Source organism: Amblyomma mixtum, chromosome 3 (genome assembly GCF_055824585.1).
Source record: "Amblyomma mixtum isolate Tamu chromosome 3, ASM5582458v1, whole genome shotgun sequence".
NCBI lineage: Eukaryota > Metazoa > Arthropoda > Arachnida > Ixodida > Ixodidae > Amblyomma > Amblyomma mixtum.
The window spans coordinates 290,281,333-290,300,763 of NC_143014.1; the positions used below are offsets into that span (position 1 = coordinate 290,281,333).

General features: G+C 44.8%; 1 protein-coding gene across 3 annotated transcripts in view; it reads right to left on the reverse strand.

The window, feature by feature from the left end:
• Nucleotides 1-19,431, reverse strand: part of LOC149355137 (DNA (cytosine-5)-methyltransferase 3B-like) — a 137,968-nt gene that overhangs the window by 50,167 nt on the left and 68,370 nt on the right. For all 3 annotated transcript variants that reach the window (XR_016291463.1, XM_089583638.1, XM_089583639.1), the window contains exons 13-16: nucleotides 11,906-11,996; nucleotides 8,403-8,554; nucleotides 5,290-5,375; nucleotides 2,505-2,583 (exon numbers count right to left, since the gene is read on the reverse strand). Coding sequence is in view for 2 of the 3 variants with exons in the window: in XM_089583638.1 (XP_089439764.1) it covers nucleotides 2,505-2,583; nucleotides 5,290-5,375; nucleotides 8,403-8,554; nucleotides 11,906-11,996 (408 nt within the window). In the remaining variant the exon portion in view is untranslated. The remainder of the gene's footprint in view (nucleotides 1-2,504; nucleotides 2,584-5,289; nucleotides 5,376-8,402; nucleotides 8,555-11,905; nucleotides 11,997-19,431) is intronic.

The window sequence follows — 19,431 nt, forward strand, 5'->3', positions numbered from 1 at the left end:
ATATTGAAAAAAATGGTGAAAATCCACTCATGTGCCACTCCTGCAGTGCTCTAAAATGTAAAAAATGGCTGAGGCTTAGCTTGGTTAAGCCTGGAGAATGCGAAGCATCATTGTGTCGCGTAATTTGGAGGCGCACAACCACAACGACGGCGCGAGGTGGGCCCCCATTTCTCCACTGTCATGACGTCATCGTGTCACGTGGTGTGACGTCATGTATCACGTGATTTGGAGGCGCATAACCACGGTGAAGGGCTGAAGTGGTAGCTAAAGTAGTATGCTTCGCATAAAATTTTGAAAACAGCTGATGGTACTGTGAATGTAACAGGGCAAAAACAATGAAGTCGCCTGCGGATAGTGGCATAAGTGGAAGCAACACTTGCGACCTGGCCACGTTCAATGCAGAAGGAGCAGGCGCGATTCGCAGACGCAACATAAAGGTTGAAACAGTAAGCTGTGCATTTCGTCTGTCGGGCTGAAGGGAAATCACCACCATGAGGAACAAAGGAGTGCGTTGGGATGCAAAGATACCAAATAAGAGATACAGACACAGATATGCCAACCAAGCACTACGGATGCTGCTTAGTGTTTTGGACTGCATATCGCTACAGAGGACCACCGTATCCACCGACCATAGCTCCGAAAAACACTGATAATAGGTTGTAACCTGCACCTGTATCTTCCAACCTGCTTGGTCTTCCGAAACTGCAGTATGCTCTATATCAAATTAAATAAAACCTCGAGAAAACAATCCACAGCATTCATAATGACAAGAAATGATGAGTCAGATGTTTTTTGAGGCGGTCTACAGTTTGGCATCGGAATATCTGCCCAAAACGCAATAGCTAAAAAGTTTTTTGTTCATTTTATTTAGTTCAATTGAACAAGTAGAAAAAAAAATTAAAACTATTGTAAGAAAGAGAGTTGGAGTTTGATGCCCCAGCAGCTAGTGCCGACGAAGGCGAGGAAGAAGATAGGCGAAGCCGACGAAGTTCAGGTTTTGCGCTTGCGAACGCTGGCCTGCTGAGCGGCACCGCTGGGACAAGGACTGTGGCCGTCCACGCTAACTGTGCGAGTTTCCACATGACACTATATACAATGATGAACCATACGGTTTAGGCTGTCTCCGCCTATTGTGCCTCAGGTTATTTTTAATTTCTGGCTAAAGTTACGCGGGACACCGAGAACATGAAGTACAGTATAGCCTGGATACATAGAACCCAGATACTTTGAATTATTGACTATACTGAAGACACAGATTATCCCTTTGAAAATCTTGAGTAAAAGAACAGGAAATGCACGCAAATCACTCTAATCTCGCCAACCATTCAATATTTTGCGTCTGCAAGTGGCGTTTGTCATAACGGTGCTCTTCAATAACTTTTCAAGTGTGGAGACAGGTTGACTGTGTGGCCATGTGCAACTGCATTTCGGAGTGTGCTTGAGGGTAGCCTTCAGCCTCTTGTACTTTTCCCATTGCCAATCATCGTCATGCACTGAAGCTTATCTAACTAAAATCTAGTGGCACCCCCTCACCTAGCATGCTTTGCTGCTGAAGGCGTTGCTGAAACCCACCCACACTAGCTGGAATTTTATTGAGCAATTATTGCATTTATAGTGTACTGGTAACAGGATTACATATCTTATGACAGGCAGTGGCTGTTCCAAAGCACTGTCCCCTGCAACTTAACTCTTTCCGTACCATGGGGAAAATGACCATTTTCTGAAGGTTTCAGTACATTTTTTTCTGTAAACACTACTGCATTCAATATTTATTGCAATACCCAAAAACAGAGCTGAATAAAGGTGCTTTGTATTCAACTACATCAGGAACAAAACTTTGGTTCCTTGCCTACAAGCTATATCTGCATCATGGTCATTGATGATCGTTAGCGGGCTCGATCAATGATCGTTAGCGGGCTAACGATGTTCAATGGGCACGGTAGGGAAAGAGTTAAATGCGAAGCAGGTTAGGCTAGCAATGCCTAGAGCGCAGTGCATTGCCAGTATGCCAGCGGGTGGCACATCGCTGCATGAAGTGGACCACTAGCATGCGAGTAATGTATTCCTGCTTCTAGGCTACAGATAACCTTATCTGCTGCAATTTTTTATATACCGAATTAAAGATATATTGAACTATTTCATGATCCCCTTTGAGTTCGATACATGCAGGTTCGAATGAATTAGCAAAAATTTAATTCAATTTACAAGCAATTGTTATTACTAGCATTCATTTCAGAACCAAAAATTCGACATTCACACATCTTTAGTTCGAAGTCAGACCTTGTAATGTCCCGCATCTCCAAATCCCATTTTTTTTTTCTTTCCTGACCATTCCACTGCTAACCTTACACTGGGGTGTTGTAACCCTAAAGGGATAATATGCCCATTTCCATCCCGATCAAGAGTGCAGACCCCTCTCAGATGACACTCTCCCTCTTTTAGTCCCACAGCAGTAAAATCCTCACGACAGCTTGCTTTCCCTGGCTCACTGTGCCGGTACCCACCATGGCCTTCCTGTTGAGTAGTGGATCCAGGATGCTGTCCAAGCTGGCACTCTGCTGCAGCTGATCCGGGTAAAGGGTCCTGCAAGCACAGCCTTTCACTAATGCCTTCCTGGCATCAGCAGAAACAACTGTAGCCAAGAATGCTAGTAACACAGATGCATACCCTACTTGGCTCCCTAGGTATGTTTACAGCGTCTCGCCCTAAGCTTGAAACACTACACGTTGCCTTCAGACACCAAAGTCAGAGGAATAAAGGAACATACAGGAAAAGTTCATCTGGTAGTGTTTGCGTACCAAAATGCACCTACCTGGTATACTAAATGTGTATTTAGTATTCACAAATTAACTATTTATGCGTTAAAGGAGTAGACACCAAATTTTAGAGATGGTTACTCTGTTTAGAATGATGCACATTATGGTTTATGGGGGTTTAATGCCCCAAAGCATCTCAGGCTGTGAGAGACACCGTAGTGAACGGCTCCAGAAATTTCGACCACCTGGGGTTCTTTAACGTGCACTGACATCGCACAGTACACGAACCTCTAGAATTTCGCTTCCATCAAAATTCGGTCGCCATGGCCGGGATCGAACCTGCATCTTTGGGGTCAGCGGCCAAGCACCATAACCACTAAGCCACCGCGGCGGCTAGCGTAGCACATTAGAAAACATGAGACAGCCATATGGACTGTGCCAATAAGCGGTGAATAATTTATAATTTAATTTTTTTCCTCGTCAAACTATGGATGCAATGTAAAAGACTCATTCAGCTCATGTCAGACACACAAACTGCAGTACGGTAGCTACTTTCTTTGTTTCAAGTCACAGAAACTCTTACGCAAGCCTGTGCAAAGTTTGGAATTACAAAAATAAACAATCAGTGACTATCACAGTTTTCGCATGTAACACGTGACCTCAAATCTTCCGACTTCGTATGTCACTCAGCTGTTGAAACCTAAACGACATGAGAAAAAGAATTCAATTATAAATTATTCAGCTGGTGTAGGTGAATTCCATGTCACGACTTATCACTGCAAATCACTCATCACTGCAAAATTGTCCAGCATACCACTGCAAAGAAAAAAACATACACCCAAGAATTTGGTATGTCTACTTTTGTAATGGATCAACTACTCCCCTTAAAGCCTTGAGTAAACTGGCAGTGCAACTGCACGAAGCTGCTTTAAACACAGCTAGCCTCATCACTTGTGCGTGCTGTATGCTCTTTTCTCATTTCTTGTTACCAATCATCTCCATGCTTTAGTCCTTGAGCGGAAGCCTTATTCCCAATGCATAACAAGTGTAATCACTCGCTCTCTTCAAGTGGTGGCATAAGCTCTGTGCCAAGGCGAGTGAGAGGATGCAATCTCAGGGGTTCAGAACCAGTTCAGCCATCTACAAGTGCAATGAACCATATTTTTAATGGTGTAATTAAGGTGGAAAGAAGACTTGCCTTACGAAACTGCACTGACAAGTGTACTAAAGAGTGCTAACTATTTTCTTGCACTGCGCGAGTCCTAATAACGCTAACAGATGTTCATTACTAGACATTTTATTCAGGCTGAAAAAAAAAAATGCCTGTAGCATCTTGCATATGTTTCTTCTGGACTACAGCATGATGCTTCTTCCAGTACACTGGAAGTGCCTTCCCACCATTGCATTTCTCCCATTCCAGTGTTCTTCTGCCAAAGCTACGTTCTGACATATTTGCAGCCTATGGGTGTGTTGCATGTGGAGGTGCAGGCTAGAGAGTACAGACAGACAATCACCTCTTCCACAAGCACTTCTTTAGGGCAGGCTGCCTCAAGACTCAACCTTGCAACACCTCTAGAACAACTTAATTCATTGTTAGCAATGCCACCATCAGCTCAGTTAAGCCCACTGTGCACAAAGGCTACACCCAGTGGCCTCCAGCTATCCCACTCTAGCACTAGCCATAACTTCCACCTTTGTGAATATCTTGACCGCATCAATCTTGGCTCTCTGCCACCCTCAATGATTACAATCACTTTCTATCACTGATCACTCAATAATAAAATCAAAGGGAGTCGAGACCGGAGGTTTCAATGAAAAATGCACAGCAAATAAATAAACAAATCACAAAAAGAAACTACAAGCCTCTAACTTTCTTTTTTTTTTCGGGAGTCAAAAGATTATTAGTTACCTGCTTGCTGCTTTCAAAAGAAATCCTCCTTGAGATTACCTTCACGGTGTTTCCACCTTTTAGTCTTGCAGCTTCTTGAGCTAGCACTTGGCTACGTGTGGCTTGAAATCTTTGCTCTGCTTGAGGGTGTACTCATGGAAGTCCTCACATTTACAAATGAAGTTAAGCTTTACTTGAAGGTTTGCTATGACATGCTCACAGATTCAACAGCACATGCAGCACCTACTAAGAACAACTTTGCAAATCACAGCACACAACCACCTAGTCCGCCCAGCGACTCGCCAGCTCTGGCACCATGGCCACCGCCTGCGTGTTCAGCGATTCGCTAACTCTGACATCGAATGAATTATAAACTCTTCACTTCCATCATACCTGGGTAGTCTCAAAAGGTTCACTGCAGGTACATGGCACTGTATGCTATCCACTCCAAAGTGAATTACTGCTGACTGGTGATGCGTATCCCAGCTATACAAGCAATAAGCCACGCAGAACATAAACTCCACAGTCTTTTTGGCACTATCAGTGGCCTTGCCTTGTGTGGTCTGCAGTTGCTTTTGGGAACAGCATGCACCTTTCCCTGTGCCTGGAAGAAGTGAGCAAAGGAAGGACGCTTGAGGTACTCACCCATACATGCCAGGAATGTTGCCCCAGAAGAACCGAGCCCTGGCCTGAGGCGAGAAGAAGCGGCCATCCAGCAGGGCTGGCTCACACTGCGCCACACAGTGCAAGCAATAGAGACTTCTTGAGTGCAACAACACTAAGCATGAGAGCACTCGCAATTTCTTGCTTTAATATGCCTTTAATGCGGCCAGCATTTCATGGAATATGGCTGCACCTTCCATGCTTTTTAAAACCAACTAGCCCAAAGCTCCTCACTGGTCATGACCAATGTTCCTTGCAGAGCTATCAACACGCGTGATGCTGGCTTGGTAGCACTCACTGAGACATGGTTAAATTCTCATGTACATATGTGCAAAATTTTTGCTCACACAAAGCCCTTCAGTATCCATCGTTGCAACAGGGATGGAAGACAACGGAGTGGAACATTGCTTCCCTTTTCTACCAGTCTAACATCGTTCCACATTAATATCATATGTAACATTGAGTCTTTCCGGTGCAGTGTCATGTTTAACAATAAAACACAAATCTTTGGCATATGTTCTCATCCTCCTAATGCAGACATCACATTTGTTAATGAATTGCATGACATAATTAACACCATTATATTCTGGCTCCCATCATCCCTATTAACTGTTTTAGGCGACTTTAATTATCCGACAATAAATTCGCCATCAGCACCACCATGTTGCGCACAGTATTCTTCGCATTGCCAAGCATTCATTAATGCATGCATTCTTTCCAATTTTACCCAAGTCATTAATGGTCCCACATACTGTTGGCAGCTCTGTATATCTTCTTGACCTAATCTTGGCTACTAACCCCGATATGATAGGCACAATAAATTTCTTGCATTGACTCAGCGATCATTCGTTACTTCATTTTGATCTTAGCTTTATTACATCGTCAGCCACAAAAAATGACAAGGTATACTTGATTATAAGGAAAACTTCAAAAAGATCAATAGCGAACTTTCCCTTTTTCTCTACAACTACCTTCAAGGCTTTGAACATCACAAACCTAATTTCAAATCTTATACACGCCTACATTTCCAAGAAAATAATACCAATAATTCCACAAGCACCGTGGTGTAGCACATATTTAAATCGCCTTTCTAACAAGAAAAAGCGTTTATTTCAGAAAGCAAAATTGTGGCAAACCGAGTAATGCTGGTATGCGTACATTATCGTGTCCAACAATCATACTCAAGCGGCTTCTAATGCAAAATCAAATTTTCTGAAAAATGCCATGCCGTCTATGCTCACAAGTAACCCTCTAAAATTTTGGAACATTGTAACTAACAACCACAGCAACTCTGATATCTCTTTTTTCGATCACAATGGCTTACTTCTGCTTAGTCATAAGTGTGCATCTATATTTTAAATGATGTGCTCACTCTCAATTTTTCTTCGAAAACTAATATTCCATTGCGATTGTATCCATCCTTCAACTTCGTCAATATGCGGCTGGGATTGTAAAGGTTATTGACACACCGAAACCCTCATGTTTTTCTGGTATTGACAGTGTATATGCAAGATTCTTGCAAAAAACCAAGATTTATTCTTCTATATTTTGCCAAAAATATTTCAACGATCATTAGATATTGGTGTTCTGCCCGAGCATTGGAAACAGACAAAGGTGATTCCGCTTCAGAAAACTTGTAATAAGCAGCGGAGTGTGAATATTCGAAATGTCGAATATGAATCGAATATGTTTGCTATTCAATTCGTAACCATATTTGAGAATTTCCGAATATAGAAAATTCCCAAATATTCGCCAGCGATCGTACACTTCCGTCGCTTTTCATAAATTCAACAATAGCAAAACTACAATATGTGGGCAAATTACCCGACGATCAAGTTTAAAATTCCAGGAAAATAACACAAAGGTCCTGTTCCCTTTCTTCGCCATCGTTTATCTCTCGTCGACCGATCGCAATATGACGGCGTCAGGACTGACATCGGGCGAAATTCCGCAAGTGGGCTTTCCCACATATCACACATGCTGTGGACAAGATGGCCGACGACCCTCTTCAAACTATGCCTCAAACAATCGGAACGCGAAAACGTGCAATATTTTTATCCTCACCCTTCCGTTATATGTTACATGCTTAAAGGCTATATCCATGGCATTCGTCCTGTAGCGTTCAATAAAACTCTCCGAGCATGACCTCCCACGTCTCATTTTGGTGAACTATGGTTAGCGGGAAAGCCTACTTGCAGAATTTCGCGTAAGGCTCCTGAAGAGGCGAATCAAGGTGTCACAACAAGGCAAGCAATCGTGTGAAAATCCCGCCTATTGCACGGTCCATCGTAACCCGTGCGCTTTTTAAGTGGGCGCAATGGCAGGCATGAGAACATTCGCAGGGCCTTTGTTGCAAAGTCCAAAAATAGCCTGGCCACGTAGTTTCGGTTTCCGAACTTCGCCACTCACCGCGGCAACTGCAGCTGTCGGAAAGCGCATTCGCTGGTCGTCCGCCTGCGAAAGCAGCTCCGCGTCCCTTTCAGTCGCCGACCGGTGCATCGCTGGTTACTTCTTTTTCCTTTTCAGAAGCAGCCTAGCCGTAGTCTTGTAGTACCGAGTTTTCGTTTTCAGTTCCTCGTGTTCTATGTGTATGCTTGTTCCGCTCGTGGGTGTTCTATCTACTGTGCAACAGTTTATTATCGCCGTTTATTCTCAATTTCAGTTTTTGGTGTTCTGTATTGGCTTTTGTTTCGGCTTAGGTTTTATTGCACTTCGTTTATTATACATTATGTATGTGCCACTCCCCTCTGTAATGCTTCTGTGCTTGAGGGCAATAAAATGAAATCAAATGAAATGAAAAGTGCACAATGAGCTGCATTTTCCATAGACAACAGTTTGCATTTAACATAAAAATCAAGGACCTTCAGTGAGAATAAAATGCAAAGACAAAGAAAGAGTGGAATCATAAACACCAGTGATACAACATCATCAGGCTATGCCTTCAATGCAATTAGATGGCCCTAAAGGCTCTTTCCACAAGCTACAAACAAACTCAGCCATTGATCTCAGCACACAAATTAACCCACCTTCAAACTTAGCTGGCACTGCGGTGGGTTCTCAAAGGGCCCAAACAAAGGGTAGGCCCCACAACGTACCTGGAGAAAGCGTGAAATGGTACGACGATACTCCCGCGGCATTGCAGCAACATTTTCAAACATCCAGAAGAGGTGCCTGCTGCCATTTGCCAGCTGCAATGTACACAGCACTCGGTGGAATTCAAAGAACAGGATTCCAGTGCCCGTATGATCTGCGCAGAGGTTACATAACACACTGTGTTCGAAAAGGTCTCTTTTGCTGGAAGTATTCCCAGAAATAAAAAAAGTGTGGAATAAAGGGGGCTGAGAGAGAGAGATAGGGGGGGAATGCTTGCACTTTCTGACAAAGAAAACATGATTAAACGTCATTTGCTCTTGGCACTGGCAACAAAAGAGTCAGGAACACAGAGCACAGCACATTTCCTGTTTTAGTGTCCATGGTTTTCATTTTAAAGACCATTTGCGCATGGTCATGTTGTTAACATCTTTTATGCCACATACTTCACTGCTCCCTCAGAAAAGAACTCAGCTAAAATCCTTGCACCCCGATTCTTAGCATGACCCTTGTTCTTTAGTACAACGGAAAACTAGGCGAGTTGGTGGAGGTTTAGCATAATGAACAGCGCTGTGTGCGGCTGTTCCTTTCTTCGTCATGGTCCTTTTGCGCTGTTCATTATGCCTATTCCTATTCCTTACATGGTGATCAACATGTGGCAACAATACTACCAGCACTTTCATGGTGCAGGACATTCACCTTGTGAGCAGAACTGCGAGCTAGCGCACATACAAGCCAACAATTATGCCAATGAGCACAAAAGAAAAAGTCCGAGTTTGCCAAGAGAAGGGGCATTGTGGTGAAGAATAATGCCGACAGTTAAGGTCCTAATGTTCTACCTACTGTTTTTAATGCCTTCAGGAAACAAGTATGCACAGTGCATTCTGAGACAAATTCTGAGAGAAGATAATGGTGTCCAACAATGCAACGTCAGGAGAAAATTGTGGGGTTTAATGTCCCAAAGTGATGCATGGATCATGAGGGATGCCATAGTGAAGGGCTGCAAAATATTTAGACCGTCTGGGGTACTTCAACATGCGTTGGCATCGCACAGCACATGGGCGCCTTTTGCAATTCACCCCCGCTGAAACATGGCCACAGCAGCAGGGACTGAACTCAAGTCCTCCGGCTCAGTGGCCGAGCGCCCTAAAGACCGAGTCACCTCAGAGTGAGCAACATCAGGTGAGGAGCTACGCTATGTCTTGCAACATTTGCAAGAGAGTCAACCACAGTGCCACACTAGCAGTGGAATGCGTGTAACCTAGAGAAATGATTTAGTAGAGTGGAGAGCTGTGCGAGTTGGTACATACTTCAAATAAATAAAACCAGCGGAAGCACGCAGACACAGAGAGGCACACAGGATATTGCTGGACTATCAACTGAATTTATTTTAATGAAGATCACACATACATGTCCTTCAGCAATGAAACCAGACATGTGCACATGATAACATGAATAATGAGAAAACATAACTGAGGCAAATATGCCCATCACACCACGCTTTCCAGACTTATCTACGGGTGCTCAAAAGAGTTTAAGAACCTAATTTCCTTGACAAACAAGCTCACTGACGTATGACTGACACATGTATCTTTTTTTCTGGTGATGTGATATGTCTCCAAAATTTCACATTGACTCCTTGTTTTAGTCCGCCCTTAAGAACTTAAAAACACCACCATTCTTGGCCGGGGTAAAACAAGGAGCCAACATGAAGCTTTGGAGGCATATCACATCATCAGAAAAGAAGATACATGTGTCACTGATGATATCCAAGTGGGCTTGTTCCATAAGAAAATTAGGTTCTTACGTTCTTTAGAGCCCCCATTGTAACTATAGAAAGTGGGCTGTGACTGGCATCTTTTCTTCTCTTCTTTCTTATTTCCTCATGCTGTCATGTGCACATGTCTGGTTTCATTGCTGAAGGGTATGTAAGTGTGATCTTTACTGCAATAAATCCAGCTGATAGTCCAGCATCGTCCTGTGTGCCTCATGGTGTCTGCGTCCTTCCACTGGTTTTATTTGTTCAAAGTAACCTAGAGATATCCCAGCCCTCCTGAACACCATAAAGATCAGCCACATACATCGACCCACAAAGAGTTTGGAGAAAGAGTGGCCAACACAGAGCAAAAAGAAGGCACACAAAAAGAAGGCAAAAAGAAGACAAGGACTAAGAAATCCAGCTTCATCGCAAACAACACCGCAACCTCTGAGCCATATCCCACTAAAATATAACAGCTCAATTATGAGCCAGACTGTGGGCAAGTTAAAAGATGCTGCATACTGAATGATACAAGCCAGCAAAAGGGCCAATTCAATCACGGTCACGATATACAGCAAGGAGCAGCTCACGAAGCCATGCACAACACGGAAAATCCTGATCCAAGACAACCAGGAAGAACGGCGCAAGTACAAGTCACACCAATGAGCAACAAATGCTTGGAAGTGAAAGACATAAGGCAGAACCGAGCGAAACAAACCACTGATGACAAACATGAGATGCAAGGTAGCAGATATCAGTGCTAGAAGACAAGGAAAGATGAACAGAGCAGTGATCATGTTTGACATCATGAGCTCCCCAGAATCATCCGCTACCAGTACTTCCTTTTCTCAGTGGCCCTATGCAAACTGAAAGATCTGATCTGCTTTAAGTGCCACGAGGAAGGGGATGAGTAGAAACTGCTCCAACCAGAAAATCAGCGCCATTATGTGGCACAAAGCATGATAAAGAGTAATGATGCATGTAACCTCATGCCATACTGTGTGCAATGTAACAAGACTCACCATGCCGGAACACCAAAAGAATTATCTAGGAACCAGAAAAGGCATTTCAAGAGGACAGCTGGAAGGAGCATAACAAGGGAAGATGGTGCAATTTCTGCCACAAATAACTTATGGGCGATTGGCCCAACTGCTGCAGCAGGGTCTGCGCTAGCAGCCAGCAGCGACCTTCACAAAACCCATGCAGCTGGCAGCGGAGACACTTGCCCCCTCTCCACTTTTCTCCTTTTCACACTGGCCATGACGGCCGCGTTTGAATGGAGGTAAAACGCAAAAGGCGCCTGCAAGCTGTGCGATGTGATGCATGTTAGAAGGTCCCCAGGTGGTTGAAATTATTCTGGAGCCTCTTTCTCTCTTTCATCTTTCACTCCTATCTTCCTTTCTTTCCTCACTGAGTGGTTGAGGTCCACCCAGAAGTGAAACAGATCTCCGCCTTTCATTTCCACAATAAACAATTTTTTTTCCCACTTCCTCGGACGCTCCAAAGCACTCACAAGCATGCACACATTGAGGTGCACAAAAAAGATAAAGAAAACAACATTTGCAAAACGTACAATGAAATTCAAGCTGGTACATAATACTGCTGTTCCCTTTAGTACAAAGGTTGCCAGCAGCTACAATCTAGGAAAATGAAGCATGTAGAAACCCCACTAGTGTGGTGTCACTACAATATGACATGCAAGGTTAGCCACAAAACACTAAAGGGCGAGAACACTCCCCATGCACTCACCGTAAAGGCCTTTCCTGTCCGGGTTGACAAGCGAGATGTCATTGCAGGGAGATCCCCCAATCAGCAGGTCTATCGGGCACAGCCTCTCAAGCTGCATAGCACAGATTTGCATCTAAACAGCAGATCGACCACCACTGCATACACATAATGTGTAAAAGAATGGCTTAGCCAAATTAAAACAGCATACCAGGAGAATTTGTACTCACATAAAAAAAATTAAAATTCATAATGCAACTGACAAGCACAGCCAGCAGACTTCAGATACTAGGCCAATGTCCATGTCTGAAATGTAAATACACAACACTACTCTGAGCTTGCAGAGGTGCTTATTTCATTACAGAATAAAAGAAATTAAGTGTTTCAATGATACTTCAGTGATCCAAAATGGAAGTGAAATGCATTTACTTAATTTGCTCGTGTAGCCTGGGAAAGAATTAACACCTTTCCATTCAGTTTTATTTACAAGACCCTGTTTCAGCGCTGGCAGAGAGGTGCCATGTTTGCTGCTCACTGAATAAAGCCTGGCTAGTGCACATTCCATCCCTTTTCCATTATTTTCGTCTGCACTACCATTCTTTACCCCTGGGTGGGATAAAGAAGAGCGAGCATCAGAGCCTTTGTTTGCTTTGAGATTGTACTACTACCACAACATAAACAGCATCAAAAATGTTGCACAGTTGGTGTTTCACACAAATCTCTAAGCCACTTGCCATCTGAAGCAGGCCCAACTTGTACTCAACAAAAAATCATATGATGAAGAAAATTACAGCAGACTCCCTGCCCTTTAAGACAAACTTGAAGAGACCAGCAAATTTGTTCGTCTTAACAGAAATGCCTAAAAAGATATCTGAGCATATTAGGTGTGTTCATATATACAGTCGCCGACGGATTTTTCGGACGCGGCGGGACCCGCAAATGGTCCGAATAATCGCACAGTCTGAAAAATCCGTGAACTTCATAAAATTAACTTTTCTGCAAAAAACCAGCTTTCAAAATCATGAAAATCACCAATCCCCATGTTCCGCCTACAAGCGATATTACTAGCCTCTATCTGAGTCATAGTCATGGTTCCGTCACGTCCGCGCTCTATCACATCATAATACGAGACAGTGCGACGCGGCCGCACTCATGCCACGAATGAATGCACTCACTGCGCGAAGCAAGTACAGTCAGTTTGCATGGGGCAATGACGCTCGCAAAGACCGAGAGGTAACCCACGGAAAGACGCGAGCAGTCCCCCCTCCCCAAATCTACCGCGTTTGCTGCCCCGCACTGCGGGGGGGCGTCGTTCAAGCCGCGGCGGACGCTGCAGCTGTCCCACTGTCCCGTTGTACCATTTTCAATGAAATCGCAGTCTCTTTGTAGACCATCTCGATGGCAACGGAGAGCATCCCTTTATCTCTAATGCCAACAATACAGAACAGATTGCCAAGGCTATCCAAGCCAGTCCGATTGCGCCCTCCGATTCTGTTTAAAAACAAGATGGCGCCCTTCATAGTGGTGGGGAACAGGTTGGTTGCGACAGCAATGCCCGCTCGTGTCTATATCAGGTCAAAATAGCAAACTTTCTGTTGAAAAACGACCTCCACAATATTCTTGGCATTTATTTTAGTCCGAAAATTCCAACTTTTAGATTCCACAAAGTCTGAAATATTGGTACATGTTTCTATAAGGTGCGCCACTGTTCCTCAGTGAAGTTCGAAATATCGCGCAAGTCTGAATTATTGGAGTCCGAAAAGTTGGTCGGCTACTGTATGTTGCACGAAAACAGTTATGATTAAATTAACCTTACAGGGAGAGAATAATTGCAAATGCAGCATTTATTGCACTATGCATGAAGGGAATTGAAGGTTGAGAGCATGAAACAAGCTCCATTATCCTTCCTGAAAACGGCACTTGTCTAGTTTTATTTTTTTCACTGCCTCTTATTCTTACTGTATCCCACAGTGGCTGCTATTTGTGTTTTTTTTTATTCTTGTTTTCCATCTTGCTCCAAGTACTTCAAAGGTGCCCAGCAGGGCAGCTGCGTGCCTCTCCCTTATCTCGCTCCTTCCTCAGCACAACTGCTGCAAACTCTGTGACCAGGCACACCACACGTCTTTCCGTTCACGGCAGGCAAAGTGCACGGTTCTGGTATCTGGCCATCTCCACGCTGTGATGAAATGTGTTGCGAATTCTCAGTTGGAAATTTGGCCCTGGCTGTGCAATACTCAGATCTGACTACTGCAGCAGCGCAGGCATGATGGTGGCTTGCCCCAAGAAAGCGTGTGCCCGCAAGACAGCTTCCCCGCACTTTTGCACAAAGGCGCACGGAAGCCATCTCGTGGGGGTGCGCTTTCTTGCGTAGAAGCATTTTATGCATGTTTTCCTGTCCTTCACAGTACCGCATGGATGCCCTATATGTGCCATTGCACAGGGTCGCCATGGCTCGTAGCCGCTCAAGAGTACGTAGCTGAAGGACAAATGAAAGAGTTTGCCTTAACTCCTTAACGAACACTTTTTTTGTCTACCATAAAAACCCACTTATAATACGAGGTGTAATTTAGATATAGCAAAAACGGAAAAAAAAATTTTTCATCCACGTATATTGTGAGTAAGGAAGGGCAGTCAGCTTGAAGACGTTCCAGAAGACTTGGTAGCCGAACACCCTCCGATTATTTCTGAGCGCTGGTGTGCTGAATACAACCCGTGTAGCGCAAGCGGCAGGTACAGAGACATCGCGCTCATGCCCACTCACATCCTGCGGTGTGAGCAAGCACAGACCAGTTCTGGCATACGAGCACACTTCGGAAGTGTCTGTAGGAACTTTGGTCATTGTCATCGTCTCGTATACCGGTACCATGAAGCACGTTAGATATCCCGCATATCCTGAAATAACAACCGGTGAGCTCCTCGAAAATGCTGGCCCAAGCATCCGCAACTCAAGTGCACAGTGTGGTTGCAGAAGCCTGTGTCCAGTGGCAGTAACTGCAGGCTCTCCCTACCTCACACAGACAATGTAGCAGCACTTGACACAGTGCCAATGCTTTCGGCAGCTACGATTACTTTCTTTTTAAAAGCAACCGAGTGCTGCTTTTGCGATCCAAATGTCATGCCAGGTGCGATCGTCCAGGCATCATGACGTCAGATCAAAGTGCCGTCAAAATCGAAAATACCGACCTACGCCACCGCTAGATAGCGCCTCCTCTCGCTGGAAACGTGATGGTGATGGCACTCGATAATTAAGACTTTTAGCAGAGCGGGTTTGTCCACATGCTCCGCTCAGTGAGCAAGTGGGAGCACTTCTGCACATGCTCGAATCGCTCAGATGGGTGCGCACGAGCAGAACAGCCTCTCGGTGCCACTCCTGGGTGAGCCAAGCGGAGTGGTGCGATGAGTGGGCATCACAAAACCTACTGGTCTCGTCAAGATTTTGAATGAAAATAGTTTGGATTAGCATATAACACAAGATGAAAATTTGACATGCTAAAATTTTCAAAAAAAAAAACGTATTATACCCCAGTTTTTATGGTAAATTGTACCAGATTGGTCATAAAGTACTCATGTCGCCATCTGTCAGCAAACCAACATAACACTTTGAATCAGCACTACTTGCCTAAACCCTCTGATGGTCAAATTGTCTCGAAAAGAACTTTTCCTGATAGTCAAATTACTTCATTGTAGATTTTGAATACACAAGGTGTGTAAAGAAAGGAAAAAATGGGGAAAAAAATTACAGACAGTGCTTCAGTTACAGGATCACTCAGTAGTGCAAAAAGTTGAAAGAGCAGCTGCCACGGTGGCTCAGTAATTACGGCGCTGACCCAAAAGACGCAGGTCCAATCCCGGCCACGGTGGTCGCATTTTGATGGAAGCTAAATGCTAGAGCCCCATGTGCTGTGCGATATCAGTGCACATTAAAGAACCGCAGGTCGTCAAAACCATCCGAAGCTCTTCACTACGGTGGCCATCGTAGTCGAGTCGCTTGGGACATTAAACCCCACAAACTAAAAATCGAAAGAGCCATCCTGTCAGCGTCAAGAGACAAGACACTGCGTGCTGCCATAATGCCATTATGCCAGGCACCAGAAGAACACAAAACTCAATAAACTGAGAGAGCAAAATATTTGTGCGAGTGTCAGCAAGAACTAAATGAAGGAGAGCACCAATAAAGATAAAAATCAACATTCAGAAACTCGTTAAACCGAAGAGAGCAATAATACCCCATAAGTGTCATTACTACCATATTTACTCGCATAATAGGCGCACTTTTTTTCCAGAAAATCCGGCTGAAGGTTCGGGGTGCGCCTATTACGCCGAAAGACATAAGCTGCTGCGATGTGCTCTGGACCGCCTGGACCCTCGCCCTTTCACAGAGGCCAAGATCCTCGGTCCGTGGCCACAACAGTCAACTGCCATCAAGGCTTACAAGGCACTCTTTCGCTTTTTGAGAGCGACTGCCTTAATTGACAGACTGTGATTATTTCCCTTTACTTCTCTCTTTCCTCTTTAATTCCCCTCATTCCCTTCCCCTGTGCAGGGTAGCCAACCGGAATCCTTTCTGGTTAACATCCCTGCCTTTCCCTCTCTCTCTCTCTCTCCAGAAATTTTTCGACTCGCAAAATTGGACATACCGCATAAGCGCACTCGTGTACGGGCCACACCCCGTTTTCCTGATGAAAATATTTTTAAAAAAAATCCGTGTAAGGGCCGCACCGAAACTTTCCACGACCCACGCGGGAATAGCCTTCGAAATGCACGCGCCGAGGCCTCCGCGATCAGCTCCGGCTGCGCGCAATGGTAGCTGATCGTGGAGGCCACGGGCGCTAGATCGCGGAGAGGCCACACACGCGCCATGGCCGCCGCGATCTGCTCCGGTGGCGGCGCGCGCCATTGCTCCGATCGTGGAGGCCACGCACGCACAGGAGTCTGCAGACGCCGCCCACGGAGGGCACCTGAGGCCAAGCTCATCATCATCATCAACGTTTTTCTCCGCCGCGAGCTTTTGCTATCTGTATTGCCATCAGCATCACCAGCTCCAATTTTTTTGTTGCTGTCAAGTGCCGGGGTCTGCGGTAGCGCGTTCGTTCATCGTGGTTTGTGGCTTGTGGCTTAGCCGCCGAGCTTTGCAGTTTTAGCTCGACGGGCAAACACCTTAATAGCTACACGGCTGGGAGTAGGGAGAGCTACACGGCAAGCGTGCGGCAGGTCGGAAATTCGACGTGGCCGAGAAGTGCGGCAGTTGCGACTGTGGCGTGCCTAAATTTTCGTACGCGACTCCAGGCGCCGAGGTTTTCGCAAGCCTAAGTCGGGAACGTTTCCGGCTGGAGATAAAGCTTTCCAAACAGACGTTTAAAGTGAGCATCCCAAGAAAACTGTGTGCGGCTGGCTGTTCTATGCGATGTCGTTGTGCGTGCTGTGGGTCCGCAGCAGCTGCGACGGCAGAAGCACTAGTGAGGACTAGTAGTCAGTTCAGCAAAAACGTTAAAATAAAGATTGGGGGGCGGGCGGCGGCAAGGTGTCGGCTTGCAATCGTTTAAATACAGTATTGATCACAGTGCCAAGTTCGTGCTGCGCCTATTATGCGCAGAAATAAAAAAAATCAGATTTTTCGCGACCAAACTAGGGGTGCACCTATCATGCGAGTGCGCCTATTATGCGAATAAATACGGTAGGTGGTGCTCAAACTATGGCGGACATTGCATCACAGCGAAGCTTTGTCACATGAATTTGGACTTCCGGGTTGTATTTGTGGTTTTGCTTGCGTAGACATTGCTTGCTGACGTGCGGTTTCGAGCTTTCTTTTCTGAATACTAACGCTCACATCGCTGGAAAAGGGGTGTTGTGCGCTGCTTCAAATTGCAGCAACTTTACAGCAACGAGATGCAACATGTTCCGAGTGCCGTCAAGTAGCGAGCGGCAAAAACAGTACGCCATTGAGATCCACTGACATACTGCCTGCGAGGTGTTCCACCGACCTTCGCTTCAAGCATTTTGTTAGCGTTATATGCTAAAAAATGTTGTGAAAGTTACAGAATTTGCTAAAGTAGGTCGTTTTCTTTCCTTACGAAGCAACAAGTTTTTGCTCACGCAGCTTCAGCAATGTTGCTACAGTTGTTCTTGCATAACGGTGGCAGCAGCAAGCGGTCATAGGTTTGCAAATATGTGTATTCACCCCCATCACTACAGCATGGCAAGATCTTTAGGACTGAACGATTTGTTCTTCATGCATCTCCATGCGAGTTGCTCGAATCCAGAGCCAACGCATATAAGGACTACGCTAGTACTACCGTCAGCTGTCAAAAGGTGACATCGGCCACAGCGGGGTTCACTGACTAATGTACGCTGCAGGTCGCAATGTCACGCGTGTTTGTGAATACTTACTGGATTTATAGATTCTTACATGAGGTGTTTTTTGCTAATTGCATGCCCAAACTGAAACACGTTTTCAGCAGCAGGAAAACAGCCGTGAGCACGCAGCAAGTATGACGAAATTACAAGCAAGGTGTAAGCTTATAGAAAGATCTGTTTGTGTAGGACCGCTTGGAGCAGTTATGTTTCTTCGTGCTTGTGTGCGGAGAGGGACGGTGACAGACAAGGTGATCACATTAGAAAGTGACAAGAATTGTTTACCAATATTGTTTTCACACTGAGTTAGTCAGTTATTAAAAACTCCACTTCAACTCGGAGTAATGTATAGTCTAAAAAATAGCAGCCAACATAATCTAGCTGTTTTTAACCTTTTATTGTACAGCACATAGGAAAGTTTACATATGAGACAAATGTTCTAAAAATGAATTGTTGCTGAGCAGCAAAGCATTACTTACAAACTGCTAGGTGCTGAACAAGTGTGTGAAGGCAATGTCTGCATCTATAGCTTACCTCTGATGTACTGCACACTTGCATACAGGTGTATCGTAGAAATCAAGATTTGGGGGAGAGAACACAACAAGAAAGTGCCAATATAAATAATCAACTTTCATGCACTTCCATGCACTGAGATCAGGCCGAGCAACCGAAACCATCAAAGCGCATCTCTGCAAACTGCACTTCATGTTGAAGATCAGCAAAATCGGTTCTCTTTTTCTCCTCAATACAGTGTCATAAGCAATCTTCTAATGCTTCTCGTAAGTCCTAGAATGTGGCAGCACCTCCCCAGGAGCATGCACCTTCAGTACAGCACGAAATTTAAAACATAATGTTTGCACTGTTGCCACACGGCAAAGCCCATTTGGCACGGAAATCTGCCACCGTACATGCAGGGCAAAAACCATCAAGAGGGTTAAACCAGACACAGAGTGCCAGAAAACACACGACAAACTGGACTTGTCAGTGGCCAGAAAAGACCCTCAGCTATGACGAGACTGGCTCATCACTAATCTGCTAAAGGGTTAAGCAGATTTTTTTTTTCATGAGCGCTATGGGAAACCGACCAAATGGTCTCAAATTGTTCATCATATCCAAGAACCTCCCTTAGTGGGAATCTACTGTATATACACTGATAATTAAATGAAAAATCTGCCAAAAGAGGAAGACACACAAACATG